Source organism: Trifolium pratense, linkage group LG3, assembly GCF_020283565.1.
Source record: "Trifolium pratense cultivar HEN17-A07 linkage group LG3, ARS_RC_1.1, whole genome shotgun sequence".
In the NCBI taxonomy this organism is placed as follows: Eukaryota; Viridiplantae; Streptophyta; class Magnoliopsida; order Fabales; family Fabaceae; genus Trifolium; species Trifolium pratense.
The window spans coordinates 16,276,805-16,292,157 of NC_060061.1; the positions used below are offsets into that span (position 1 = coordinate 16,276,805).

The following is a 15,353-nucleotide window of genomic DNA, read 5'->3' on the forward strand; positions in this document are numbered from 1 at the left end:
TAAAGGCTTGTTATCTACGCTATCTTTGCCGAGATCAAACCACTGACACTTATCTTATCGGGGATAACTTATAAAGTATAGGATTGTATGATCAAACTAGAATTATTTATTTAGAAACAATTATTCTCTGACAAATTTATAACAATTGTTCACCCACTTACAACATTTGTTTTATAAATCATTAGCATTTAGCAGCCCCTATTGAAGTAGTGCTTTGCCCATTAAGAATTTCTTTATAAACCTTTATATACACATATACACACATGACAATTGACAACACATTATAGTAAATTCTGTCCAAAAAAATACATTATAATAACTATCTAAAAACAAAATCAAATGAGACATGTACATTCATTAAGCTATGCTATTTTACTAGTTTTTCTATTTTTCTGTAGGAAACAAGGCACTGTTAAATTTCTCAGACATCTATAATCTATAATACATATACAGTGAAACCATATTTAAAGGGGATAGTTTACTTTTTGTCAAAAAAAAAAGGGGATAGTTTACTATTATCTCCCTGTCACTGTGAGATCAACTGTGGAATCAAAGGGTTCGGTATTAAATTCATCCGTATAATCGTATCTTCTCATGGAAGTAAGCAAAGGTTTGACAGGTAAAGGAAGAGTTGTTGCCTCACTTTCCAGCATCAACACCACTGATGACATGTTTGGTCTATTAGATGCTGAATCTTGCACACATAACATCCCTATGTGTATGCATCTCAAAGCTTTACTCTTTGGACTTGAATCACGGATCGAAGGATCAAGAAGCTCCATTATTCTCTCTTCGTTCCATAGACGCCATGCCTATGCTCATTTCATCACAAAAAAAATTACTCCATCTATTCTAAAATAATGATCAATTCTAGTTGTTTTGATTATATGGTGATGTAAAATAAGAGTTACTCACATATCCTATGAGACTTGGATCATAAGAATCACGAAAGCTGGTGTTTTTGCGACCACTCAAAATCTCTAGTAGTAGTACGCCAAAACTATAGACATCAGATTTGACCGAAAATAGACCTTCCATTGCATATTCTGGAGACATATATCCACTGCAGCACATACACATAGTGTTATATTGAGATTAGTCTAGCTAGAGTAAAAAATACTAAAAACCAAAGCATACTTACTATGTACCAACAACTCTCGCTGTATTCTCTTCATTTTGGTTTCCCCCGAATATCCTTGCCAAGCCAAAGTCTGAAATTTTTGGATTCATATTTTCATCCAACAAAATGTTGCTTGCTTTTAGATCACGATGGATTATTCTAAGCCGTGAATCACGGTGCAGATAAAGTAGTCCTCTTGCAATTCCCTCGATGATTTCAAAACGTTTTGTACAATCTAGTATTGTTTGCTTGACTGGATCTGCAATTATGATAACCACAAAAACCAATTATTATGTAAATGCACTGGTAATTTATGTTTCACATTCATCGAAATTAAAAATGCTGAAAAATGATCTGCAAAGTTATGTAAAGAAGCATACCAAATAGAAAGCGGTCCAAACTTTTGTTTGGCATGTACTCATACACCAGTAACTTTTCTTCGCCTTCAACTGAACATCCCAATAGTCTAACAAGATTTCTATGCTGTAATTTGGCTATAAGCATCATTTCATTCTTGAACTCATCTGATCCTTGGTTCGACTGTCTAGAAAGCCTCTTGACCGCGATTTCTACTCCCCCGGGAAGCTTTCCCTGATAATTGTAATAAAAGTACCTCTTAAATTAATCTTTTATTACATAGGTTTATTAGTTTATATATGTTTTTGTTCTATAATACATTATAACAATCATATTAACAGCTGCACAATTACCTTGTAAACAGGACCAAATCCACCTTGTCCGAGCTTATTTTCTTCTGAAAAATTGTTTGTTGCTATTACAATGATACTAAAATTGAAGAATTCTGCATTATTGAGTGGACTCCCTTGCGGACTAAGACCAACCGGTCCTGATAATTCTGCTGATAGTAATAAGTTTGGACTCTTTGATGGTTCACCATTAATGTTGGAAGTAGAAGTTGAGGAAACTGTGGGAAAAATAGAAAGGAATAAAGAAAATACATACAGGTCAACAACATTGAGAAACAGTATATAATACCTAGTGATTCCTCAAAGACATAAAAAAACACTTGAGGAAATAAATGTTACCTTTGAGTTTTCTCTTAAACCTCCATAGTAGCCATACAAAGATTCCAAGGCAGATAAGCCCCCCCACAACACCAAGTATTATTCCAATTTTGGTCTTTTTTCCCCCATCACCTGTATTTAAAGACATAAAAACTTGTAATTACAGCCTAACATCATAGGTCCCCTTGAGCGTAGCTCAGTTGGCAGGGACATTGCACGTGATATGCAAAGACCGGGGTTCGAAACCTGGTACTCTCAATTATTCCCTTTAAAATGTGAAATTTTAGCCATTAGGCTATTTGACGAAAGAAAGTCATAGATGCTTGTGAGAACTTACGACAAGAAATTTAGTTGTTTTTGGTGCACGTGACTCTTCTAAGCAGTGAAACTAATAAGGTTATGTGGCACTGACACTTCACACTGAAGGTTTGTTTGTCACACTCAAGGTGTGTTTGGTGTCTGATGGCGTGTGTAGGTAGACATCAACACGACATATGTAAATACATTCGGTTATTCTATTTTCTCAAACTATCACCAATGTCGACGTCTCACACTCACCGTCGTGTTCAGTGTATGTGCTTCATAGATAAGACCTCGTATGTCACAACTATCGAAAATAATTAAATTGCTATACTATTTTCTTCTAATTTGAAAATTAGAATGGATTAAATTGCTATACTATTGTTTTGTACATCAAAATTTAGAAACTAATCAATGAAAATAAGGACAAATGATGAGTATTTTCTTTACCTAAATCGGAATCAGCAAGACGAATGTTGAGTGTATTTCCATAATTTTCTAACCTTTGAAAATCAACTAACTCCCCAAACCAAACCATGCATCCAATTCCAATAGTATTTGCATAAGCAGTACAAGAACTATTCTTCAAACAATTTCCTTCACAATCAACAGCATTCACCAAATGTGCAAAATCAGGTAACTTCAAATCCCTTTGCACCAAAAAACCATCTTCTCCACCAGAACTATTACTACTTCTCTCACTCTTCAATGGTGTCATCCTCTTACACCCTTTTGACCAATTCCCATTTTTCCAACCATTCATATCTCTTGGTTCAAACCCTTTTATGCACTTACATAAACTTGAATCAGAATCATCACATACTGCAAAACTACCACATGAATTATAAAACTCACACTTCTTAAAAGGCTCACTTTGTAACACATTCCATTTTTTCTCATTTTCATTCCACCTAAATTGTTTCTCAAATCCATCATAACTAATCAAAAACCTTATCTTATCAGTAGTATTCAATGCTTCATAAACAAAATACCTTTCACCTTTATCATCTGTGTTAAGCCGAAAACCGAAAAGATAACTTCCTGTCATATTTGGTACACCTGAGAAAACTCTACCATCCCAATAACCACTTCTCCATCTTCTTTTTTCTCCTTCCATAATCACTATCTGTGGTGAAGCTTCTGAATCAACACTCATTGAATAGTTTCCAAATGAAGGATCATTCTCTGATTTCCATGAACAAAAAGTAGCATCCTTTCCCATTCCATTTCCACCGCTCGCCGGAACTTTCATACCAGGAAGATATGTATCAGTTGGGTCTTCAAAACTTTGCCAAATATCTTTTCCAACTACTCTATCTGAAAGAATAAGATTTCCATTATCATGAAGAACAACTTGTGAGTTATTTATCGGAGTTTTTGATACATTACTTGACCAAATCTCATTGTTTTCTCCATCAATAACAACCAAGTTTCCATCATTTTTTATTGTGATAGACCCTTCTCTGTTTTTGATAGGTTTTTCTCTGTTTGCAACCCAAACATATGCTGAAGTAACGTTGTGATACCAAATTCCAACGTATCTTGAAGAAGAATCATTCAAACTGAAGAAACCCATTTCGAATTTGAGACCATCTGACACCAAAGTGGAACCATCTTTGATAGATTCATTCTGTGTTATAGAGTTTGCTGCATGCAAAAACAGAGGATAAAAACAGAGGAAACAGAGGAAAAACAACAACAGCGACATAAAGAATGAAACTTTGAATCCTATAATCTTGCCCATGTCTTTAAGATTACATATAATACTATATTGTTTATTCTTGCTAATATTAATGTTCAAATATCAAAAGGTGAAGAAACTTCAAAGTTTCAAACTTGCTATGCGCTGCGACCAAGTAGGTGAAAATGCAATGCTAAGAAAACATGGAGAATATAGATTTGACAAGTGTAGGTGAATATTCATCAGCATAGAGATAAGATAATTAGGTGAAAAGAAAATGAGATTAAATTGAGAAAGCATAGTTGTTAAACTAGTTGAAATTTAAAATGAAAAGAATCTTGCTAAAAAGTGTTAAGTCTTCTTAATTAACTCTTATATTAGCCTCCATAATCTAACAAGTTGTATTAACTTTTAATTAACAAGTTGAATAGTATAACTATAAGTAAGTTGTTTTTATTGTCTAGGATACGTTTCCAATATTTTTGTCATCATCACTAGTGAGAATGTGAGATTAGTGGTGGGGATATTTTCCTTTCCAGCAGTGTACATCAGAATTATTTTTCAATCATTATCAATGTAAGCACTAAGCAGGCTTTCTTGATACAAGTTTGACTGTGATAAAAAAAAAATTAACACGTAAATTGTGTAAGATCTTGAAATACTAGGGAAGAAAAATATCAGGGTTGGTCAAATATATTTGTAGGACTAAATCAAATTTTAATGTGGTTATGCGGCTCTGTACTTTACATGCCTACCTTGAGTTGTTATTTTTACTTGCGGTTTAACTAGAAATTAATAGAAAATATGATCTTTTCAATAACAACAAGAACATAATATATTGAAATGAATTTCAATAATATAAAAATAAATTAAAAACTTAAATTAAATACAAACAAGACTATGGAAGAGCTAAATCAACCATGCACGCCACGATTTCATCAAAGGTTCTCGGACGGATCAAGCCTGAACATATATTTTGAACATACTTCACCTGGGTTGCGTCTAACTCGATTGGTCCCTTCATATTGTATTGGGAGAAAATAGAGAACATTGTTCTCACATCGTCGTAAATCCTAGGACATATTTTATGCATTGATTTGAATGTTCATCATTAAAATAAACATTTATTAAACCAGTTTGAAAAGATTTAAACGAGTAACTTATAAAAGAAGATATAAATCAAACAAGAGATTCACTCGAACGAGAGAACCATTTAAAAATTTCAAAAGATAAATGGCAGGGGAATAATAAAAATTGCATAAAAATGTAAAAGTTTTACAAAGAAAAGAAATGGTTCACGAATCTATACATTTTCTTCACTGCACCCTTTTCTCTCGAAGGCATGAATATTTTGGGTTTTGTGAATTTTCTGTATCTGAATTGTGACCCCTATTCCAACTAAATGAACTACTATTTATAGACATGAGAATAAACAACTGCCTATGAAATGTGCTTCGCCAGCTCTCCAAAGGCATGAACTCATGATCTCTTGATCAGCTTTGAAAAGAATAACTGTCTCTTTGGCTCTAACTGTCGCTCGAATTCAACCATCGAGTCCTCTGGCATTTTCTGCTAGAAATGAAAATAATCTAAGTCCATAATATCATTCATTCGAATGTTAGGATTCGAAAACCCATATGATTCTAAGACAATTTTGCCTTTTTGTTATAAAACATTTTATGAAATAAAGACCTTAAATAGGCTTAATTAGGTAATTTAATCACTTTTTCATATCTTTTACTAACTTAATTAATGTGTTCATTTTTTACCTTCATGGATACATTCCATTTATTATTTCCTTCCATTTTATTTGGACACATATTTAAGAAGACGCACCAATTTTGCATTAAATGCATATGATCAAAAATTCAAGATAACAATGTTTTAGATCGCACAATGTAACATTGACGTTGATCATTTGGTTTTTCCTTGTTGTAGTAAACTGCAATAGGTAAGTGTTCCAGTTTTTAAAAAAATAGGTAAGTGTTCCTTTCCACCGGGTAAATATCATTTTTTTGTGTTGTGAATGAAAATTGAACCAAACACCCCTATTGATATAGGTTTTGGTGTGTTTTCAACTACACAAATTGTCGGTGCGTTTTGGTCGACACATTACATGTTTGAGTGGCTTGGTTCACATGTTAAGTAGCAAATCAGGTTTGCATATTACGTAGCGAACCCGGTTCGCATCCAGTGAACGGTACAGTTCTGTTTTCAATACATTTTATCACCACATATAATTATACATACCTTTAATCCATAATTAAACGTAAAAATTATCCAATCCATCAAATGTTGTTTTCGGATTTTTAAAAACCGTTAAAAATAATTTTTAGCCACCAAAGAGATTACTGGGTTGAGTCGCGGACTAGTTCGTTCTCTTTACGACGTTTCGTGGCAATGCCCAAAATTTTGCAAGCAGACTATTAACCAGGATAAAATAGCCCAGTTACAATTGTATACCGATTTGCTACTGCACGGTAGAAATCGGTCAAAGAATACACCTTCTTGAATGATACTACAATACCACTCGAATTAATGCTACGACATCAATCTACAATTCATTGGTACTACAATACCACTCAAATTGATGATACGACATCAATCTATGAATCAACGGTACTACGATACCACACTATGATTTGGTGGTACTACAATGTCACCTGTATTGATACTACAATATCAATCAATAATGACACTGAGACCATTACAATATGGTACTAAGACCATTCATGAATTATGGTACTATGACGATTCTTTAATTGTAGGAACAAGTGATACTTTGATTGTTGAATATTTTGGATTCACTTTAATTAATTTATTAAAATACAATTAAATAAAATCAAATATATTATCTTGTCATTATTATAAGGCTTAATTTTGAACGGACCGTGATGAGTTGGACCGTTCTTTCTAGTCAGCCTATTGAGAGGTCCCTGTCTCCACTAATGAGTATATATTCTAGTCATCCCATTAAGCTAGATGATATTAATAAAAACATAACAGCATAATGACTCATCAGTGAGAGGTAGAAACATCGTCTCAACCCTCTCTCAGTTTCAGTCAACGAAGGATTCATCCGCTGCCATTTCAGGTACACCGTTCCCATATATTCTTATTTACAATATGCTATGCTTCATATCTACAATATATAAATATTAATCAAATTATTTCATTGATCACTCTTAAAATAAATTAATACTAATATAAAAACTAGTATCACACAACCCATATAAATAAATTTCAATATTCTGAAAAAATAAGAACAAAATTTAATGCAAATCTTCAAGTTTGCATTACCAAATCAAGAAACCAATTATGGTTAACTTGTTAATTCTAATTTTAATATTAATATAGCACAATGTCATAAGAGGGTCGTTAAACTCCTCACAGATATATGTAAAGACAGTTTTCCATCAATAATAGATTCATTTCTATATCATGTTCATATATATCAGTTTATATAATAAGTTTTCATGATATAGCATCACTATATAATATAATATGAGGTAAATATAAAATATTAACTAACCTCTAAATTGATCATGCGATAAATTGCAGTAGGGCAGGTATAGGAAAACCAAGGTGCTAGAGAATTCTAATTATACATGTAAGCTCTACCAAAGCTAATTGGAAAAATCAATTCAACAAGTACCCTTTATGCATACCACCAATACGAAATGAATTTTTTCATACACAGTGGATGAAGACAAAACTTCCAATAAGGAAAAATTTGTAATCAATTGTATTATTATTATTATTATTATTATTTTATTTTTTTTACACAAAAAGAAATTTCTCAAAAAATATAACGTAGAAAAGAAAGAAAGGAATTTACGAACGAAAAAAAAATACATATATGTGTATTAGTGGTAATTCACTTCACACTCGTTCGTAGTTCGTACCCCATTCAACATTCCGTCAGGAGACTTGGTGGCAATTCACTTCACTCTTCATCGCCGTCGACCTATATTCCTTTGGAAATTACACAAGAAACGATCTTATGTAGACTCCCGGTCAAGTCTCTCCAACATTTCCGCTGTGTATGCAAGTCATGGGATTCTCTAATCTCAAAGGATCTCAAATTCGCCAAGAAACACCTTCGCATGTCTCCCAAACGCCAAAACCTCGTTACAACCACGTGGAGGGAGGCTGAAAAGTTAACTGTAATGTCCTCTCCATTCAACTCTCTTAATCTCCACTCTAATTTCGACTCTAAATTATCCACTCAACACGATTACTCTCCTCTTATTTCATCATGTGATGACATTGTATGTGATGAGCGATTGCTTGTCCGTATTTGTGATTTCTCAAGCAAGGTGGTCTGACTCTTCTATAGATGTTTGGCTTATGAAGGAATAAGGAAATAAAGAGTCTTGGATTAAATTGATTCATCTTCCTTCCTTTGGTAGCTATGATTAAAAAGGGTTATTATTAAGTATATATCAACAAAGACAATATAATGATGTATTTGTAATTGTATGACACAATCACTTAATATATTGTGAAACATGAATTTGGATTTCAATGGCAATCAATCGCTTCAACTGGTTTTCTTAGGCAAGAAAATATATATTTAATTTTTAGTTCAATCAACCTAACTTCTCTAAATAAAATTAAGGTTAAATTGTATTTTTTGGTCTCATAACTTTCATAAACTTGCGACTTTGGCACTTTAACTTTTAAAATAACACTTTTGAAACTCTAACTTTTACAAACTTGCAATTTTGGCCCTCATGACTAAGTCAATACACATGACAAGTGACTCACATGTCACGTCAGTATATCTTATTGCGTGGACAATAACTCACTTACCACGTCAGCATATAAATAAAATAGAAAGTGCTATAGATTTTGTATACCATTATTAATATTGTCACTTTATTGATTACTTTAAAGTTTTTATTTGACAAATTCTATATAGAAATAAGGATTTAGAACATTGACATGCATGCTGTCCAACTCAGGTAGGCATGCAGATGTTTTAATGTGTATGAGATATATTTGCTTGCAGCATAGTAGAAATTAATTGGTATAACATCATCCGGTTGTTGTGTTAGAACTTAGAAATAGTAACAATGAATTTGTGATGTCTATTATTGATGATGAAGCGGTTGGTTTTTTTATTGAAGCATAGTGAGTGTGGTCGACCATTATTTTTATAGCATCGTCACTAGTAACTATGATAGAAATAATGGTACTAAGTGTGGATTCCCTACTAGGCGTAGAATAAATAGTGTCAACTAAAATTTGTGAATCACTTTCAAATACCACATACTCTCATATCATTTGTTGCTTGCCATTCGAATTGCTTCAAGTATATCGCAACGGTTTCACCTTCAATAATAGACATCTTCACTAATCTCCAATTTCTTTGAGCCATCACAAAATTACTATTTCTTTGCCTATGAAAACTATGTATTAACAAACATACCACGATGACTTGGTATAACATCTAAATCTTAATATCAATATTTAGGTTATATGGGCTAGATAAATCATATAAGCTTTTAAGATTTATAAAAGTTAGATTTATCTAGCCCATATAAACTAGATATATACACCAAACATCCTATGAATTTAAAATTTGAATTTCTTCCTTTAGTAACCGGAGGGAGTAATAACAATATATCCAATTTCAGCAAAACTCTCATCCAATTGTGCAATGCATCAGTTCATTTCCAATAGCAATAAGTAAATTTAGGAGTAGGCAGAGGGAATATAGGCAATGGCATGAAGTGGGCATATTTTTGTGTGGATAACTATGGATTTGGCTTCTTTAGGTATTTTTATTTTATTGTTAGCAATTCTCTTGACTGTTTGACCACTAAAATAACAACACTTTATTTGACTCACTAAAATAAAAACATAAGCCAAATTAACTATATAAATATTAGTAATAGTATACCCACTACAAATAAAGTAATATAATCAAATTTCTTTTGACTGGACAATTATTGTGGATGAATATAAGAATAAGAATATAAGAACAATAATAATATTAAAAAATAATAATAATAATAATAATAATAATAATATTAAAAAAAACATAGGTACACGTGGCAACAGCTAGACTCATTATAATGGAGGACATAATTTAGGTCCCATAACAAGATTATATGCCACCTCAAAAGATTCATGAATTTGTCTACACATACCAGCAACAACAAGAAGAATTAATCATTGTTATCTTATCTTGTGATTCTAGTTGTATATATTTTTCAATATTTTTCCCATACTGAATAATCCTATAAAGCAAAACTCCTAAAGGTGCATTGAAAAATCACATTTTTATTTTGTAACAAGGAGGAGAAAATATTGAAGTTGATATAATGGGAGATTTGGAGAAACAAGAAAGGAATGTAGAAGAGAAAGAAGAAGAGAAGGAGAAATTGCTAGAGGGTGTGGCAGTTTTGGACTTTGATGTATTGTGTTCTTCTGTGGCTTTGAAAGCTTCTCAAGGAAAATGGGGACAACTAGGAACCATGGAAGATGATGAAGAAGAAGAAAGTGGGGTTTTTGGTGGGGTTTTGAGAATGTGGGAAGGTGAACTTTTCGATTGTTTTGATCATCGTCGAATTGCTCTCGAATCCACCTTGTAAGTAGTAACTTAGCCTTTTCATTTTTAAATAAAAAGGCTCTGGCTCTGGTAATCTGGAGTTTCGCATATTTATATGCTAATTTTTGTCTTTTTGAAATGTTCGTCATGGTTAATTTTTAGCCTTTTTTTTTGTCTATTTTTATTAAATTGTTTTGTATTAAATTTTTATTAAAAAAAAAAAAAGTTTGAAAAATTGAAGATTTTTAACAAGGATTAATTTATATTTGGGTGTTGTAGTTGTCCTTGCTACCGATTTGGGAAGAACATGAAAAGAGCTGGTTTTGGTTCTTGCTACATTCAGGTATATACTTTAGATAAATGATTAAAATATTTGTTATTTTTATGTTATATGGTTATGAAATTTGAAGTTTAATTTCTTGTTTTATTTTGTAGGCAGCAATTTATTTAATTCTTGCAATTGGTGCATTTGTTAATTTCATTGCCTTTGCTGTCACAAGACGTCACTGTTTTCTCTACCTAGCTGTTTCCTTAATTATTTTTGTTGGAGCATATTTAGGATTCTTCAGAACACTTATAAGAAATAAATTCAACATCAAGGTAGGTATTTTTTCTTTAATTTTTTTTTATTAATATATTTTATTTATTTTCTTGTATTTTTATTTGATATGCTTTCACCAACTAATGCAGGGTAGTGAGAGTTCATTGGATGATTGTGTTTACCATTTTGCTTGTCCATGTTGTACATTATGCCAGGTCATTTTCATAATTCAATTTATTCTCAATTTAGTTATTATACTAAACACATAGTATATTGATTTTTTTTTTTTTTAATGTTTGTAAAATATGATGCAGGAATCTAGAACATTAGAAATGAACAATGTTCAAGATGGTACATGGCATGGTAGAGGTGACACAAAATGCATAAGTAGTTTTGGTGAAAAAAGTATATCAAAATTTGAGTTACATCCTCCTCCTATTGTCTCCATCAAGTGTGGTCTATAAATTGATCACCATCAAATAATTTCACTGAGTTAATTACCATCAAATTTCTTACTTGTAAAGAATAAAATTAGATAGATTTTAATTATTTGCTCATGTACATAATTTTCTGTCATTGTCAATAAATGGGGGTCCAGTTTTACCAACATATGTAATGTAGTTTAATTAGTGTCATGTTAATGGTGATACAAAAATGTCATCTTCATGTTTTGCAACTTTTCAATAATTGATACATAATAAAACCATAAAAAATTTGCTATCATATATGAATTATGATATGTAATAACCATAGCATGAAAAACAACAAGACATGTAACCTAAAAATTAACCCGTATTAACCGAAGAAACATAAAACATAAAAAAATAAATAAATAAAAAAAAAAATTGATGGAAAAATAAAACAAATTTTGCTTTCATTGAGAGTTGAACTCAAGACCTCCCGCTTACTAAACGGGTGCTCTAACCAACTGAGCTATGAAAGCTTCGTGACAAGTAACTACAAATTTAGTATTTAATAGAATATGAAAAAATAGTTGTTACTAGTCTAACACATTTACTATGTTATGCATCAACGTGTAATGTAATAGCATGCATTTAAATTGTTTATTATATATTGATCACTTGACACTAGAGAAGTCGGATAATAAATTTAATTTAAATAAGAATAAAAGTTAGAGATAGAGAAGGTTTGTTAGATTAACACGCCAGAAAAAAGAGTTTGAAATACAAGCATAAATCATCTATCTATAAAAAGGTGTTTGAAATAAAAACATAAATCATCTATCTATATTTATAGTAATCAAGTTGATTTATGCTTATAAAATGGCAGTTTCATGTGATTATATTAACTTAATTTTGAATTTGGCTAGAGATACACACAGAAGATGAAATGTGTATTTTTGTAATATAACAAAATATGTGTATTTCTGTTACATAATGTGTAAGAAAAGGACCGTAAAATGTGTATTACCATTTTTTTTGGTCAAATAATCTAGTAGAATCAAAATTTCACATTTTCCTACATTTAAAATGCATATGACTGTTTGACAATAAAATAGAACAAAATTATACAATTAACTATATGCCAGAGAAAAGGAAGCTTGCATTAAACTATAAAAAAATTGGTGAAAAAAACAAACTTATAACGTTTCATCAATTAATATGTATTCAATACATATCCATCTTAGCTACTCCCCTCGTCCTAAAATATAATGATTAATTGACCACTGCACGCACACCAATACTTAATTTTGATTACGAATATCTTTAATGGGGGCTGCTAACTTAGACCCAGTTGGGTCTAAGTTAGCAAGGTGCACTTTTTCAGTTGGACAAAAATACCCATTTTTTTAATTTTTGAAAGAATAGAGCAACAGGGGCATTTCTGTAATTTACCCAACAGTACACGCGCCCCCACCTTCTTTTCCCACCCCCCAGGACACGTGGCAGCGTGTTATTGGACAAAATCCAAGCGCGTGCATCACACGCGCCGACAGGCGCGCGTGGGTGAAGGCCACACGCGGAGAGAGAAAGCTTTTAAAAAAGAAAGGCCACGTGTCAGCATATGATTGGCTGCGTTAATTTTTTTCCATTTAATACTTTAAACTCGATTATTTCGTCGTAAATTAATTTTTTATTTTTTATTTTTTATACCAAAATTCATAATTTTTTTTCTCTACAAATAGAGACTTGGTTCGTTTGATTTGGACACAGAAAAAAAAACCCAATTTTTCACTACCTTAATCTCATTTTTCACTACCTTACATCAACTCACTGAAACCATTCTACCAGGAAAATGGTTTCAGAGTAGAGCTGTCAAAATGGGCTAGCCCGAATGGGCCGGCCCGCCAAGCCCGATTTTTTCCCGGGCTCGGACCTTGAAAATCCTAGCCCGAATTATTTCCGGGCTTTTTAGCCCGGCCCGACAAAGCCCGATTAAAATATGGGCTAGCCCGAATGTGCCGCGGGCGGCCCGTAAGCCCGAAAAAATTAAAATTAAAAATAAAATAAAATATAAATATAAATAATTTGTTTCGGATGATTTGAAATTAGTTTGTAATATAAATTTTAAAATACCATCCGCTACTTAAGTAGCAGGAGTAAAAATAGGGCACCCGAGAAACTTGTAGGTAGCGGATGAGTAAAAATAGGACGCGCGAGAAACTCATACGTAGGGGATGAATAAAAATAGGGCGCGCGAGAAACTCGTAGTAGCGGATGAGTAAAAATAGGGCGCGCGAGAAAGTCCTAGGTAGCGGATGAGTAAAAATATGACCCGCGAGAAACTCGTAAGTAGCGGATGCGTAAAAATAGGGCGCGAGAAACTCGTAGGTAGTGGATGAGTAAAAATAGGGCGCGTGAGAAACTCGTAGATAGGGGATAAGTAAAAATACGGCGCGCGCGAATTATATAATATTTATAACGGATGAGTAAAAAATAGGACGCGCGAGAATTATTAATGCTATTTATATAGTTGAGTTTGAGCACTAAAAGTAAAAATAAAAATAAAAAAAATAAACCGGGCCGCCCGAAAGCCCGACTACCCGTACCGGGCCGGGCTCGGGCACTAATTTTGGTAGCCCATTTTTTATCCGGGCTTTTTAGCCCGGCCCGACGAAGCCCGAAGCCCGACCGGCCCGGCCCGAAATTGGCCGGGCCGCCCGTTTTGACAACTCTATTTCAGAGTACAAATCTCTGAAACCATTCTACAAGCTAAATGGTTTCAGAAGCAAATAACTAATAATCAACTTACTGAAACCATTCTACCAGCAAAATGGTTTCAGATTACAACTCTCTGAAACCATTGTACCAGATAAATGGTTTCAGAAGCAAACACAATTAATAAATTACTCACTGAAACCATTCTACCAGTAAAATGGTTTCAGAATACAACTATGTGCAACCATTCTACAAGCTAAATGGTTTCAGAAGCAAATAACTAATAATCAACTTACTGAAACCATTCTACCAGCAAAATGGTTTCAGATTACAACTCTCTGAAACCATTGTACCAGATAAATGGTTTCAGAAGCAAACACAATTAATAAATTACTCATTGAAACCATTCTACCAGTAAAATGGTTTCAGAATACAACTATGTGCAACCATTCTACCAGTAAAATGGTTTCAGAAGCAAACATTAGTTTTTAATTACCGTTTTATCTCATTTAATTAACTAAAAATAGTTTCAGGTCTCCAAAAATTTCATAAAATATACCAAAAGTTCCAGAATATTATCTACTATTTTCCTGGTATAATGGTTTCAGTGAGTTGGTTGAGTGGTGCGTGTTAAATTACAACACACAAGTAACGTATTTAGTAGACAAAAAATGAGATTAAGGTAGTGAAAAATTGCGTTTTTTTTTAGGTGTCCAAATCAAACGAACCAAGTCTCTATTTGTAGACAAAAAAAAATTATGAATTTTGGTATAAAAATAAAAAATTAATTTACAACGAAATAATTGAGTTCAAAGTATTAAATGAACAAAAATCACGTTCAGCCAACCATTTTGTGACACGTGTCCTACTTTTAAAAAGCAAATGTTTCTCTCTCCAGGTTGTAATCCAGTGTGTCGCAGGCGCTGGAATCGGATGGATCAGGATGATCTGGGCTGTCTGATTGATCAGACAGTCTTGATGAGATCAGATCTTGGCTGTCTGATGGAA

At 32.7% G+C, this 15,353-nt stretch overlaps 2 protein-coding genes and 1 non-coding gene across 3 annotated transcripts; 1 reads left to right on the forward strand and 2 right to left on the reverse strand.

Moving 5' to 3' along the window:
• Nucleotides 1–281: 281 nt before the first annotated feature.
• LOC123918170 (G-type lectin S-receptor-like serine/threonine-protein kinase B120) lies at nt 282–4,551 on the reverse strand. Its single transcript, XM_045970145.1, has 7 exons — nt 2,896–4,551; nt 2,167–2,277; nt 1,831–2,045; nt 1,501–1,711; nt 1,142–1,379; nt 916–1,063; nt 282–812 (listed from the first exon to the last, which is right to left on the reverse strand). The coding sequence occupies exons 1-7, from the start codon at nt 4,187–4,189 to the stop codon at nt 516–518; spliced, it is 2,514 nt and encodes an 837-aa protein (XP_045826101.1). The 5' UTR covers nt 4,190–4,551; the 3' UTR covers nt 282–515.
• Nucleotides 4,552–10,290: 5,739 nt separating this feature from the next.
• Nucleotides 10,291–11,828, forward strand: LOC123916447. Its single transcript, XM_045967913.1, has 5 exons — nt 10,291–10,724; nt 10,965–11,028; nt 11,121–11,285; nt 11,376–11,441; nt 11,541–11,828. The coding sequence occupies exons 1-5, from the start codon at nt 10,459–10,461 to the stop codon at nt 11,688–11,690; spliced, it is 711 nt and encodes a 236-aa protein (XP_045823869.1). The 5' UTR covers nt 10,291–10,458; the 3' UTR covers nt 11,691–11,828.
• Nucleotides 11,829–12,095: 267 nt separating this feature from the next.
• TRNAT-AGU lies at nt 12,096–12,169 on the reverse strand. The gene has a single exon. It is a non-coding gene; the product is annotated as a tRNA-Thr (tRNA).
• Nucleotides 12,170–15,353: the final 3,184 nt, after the last annotated feature.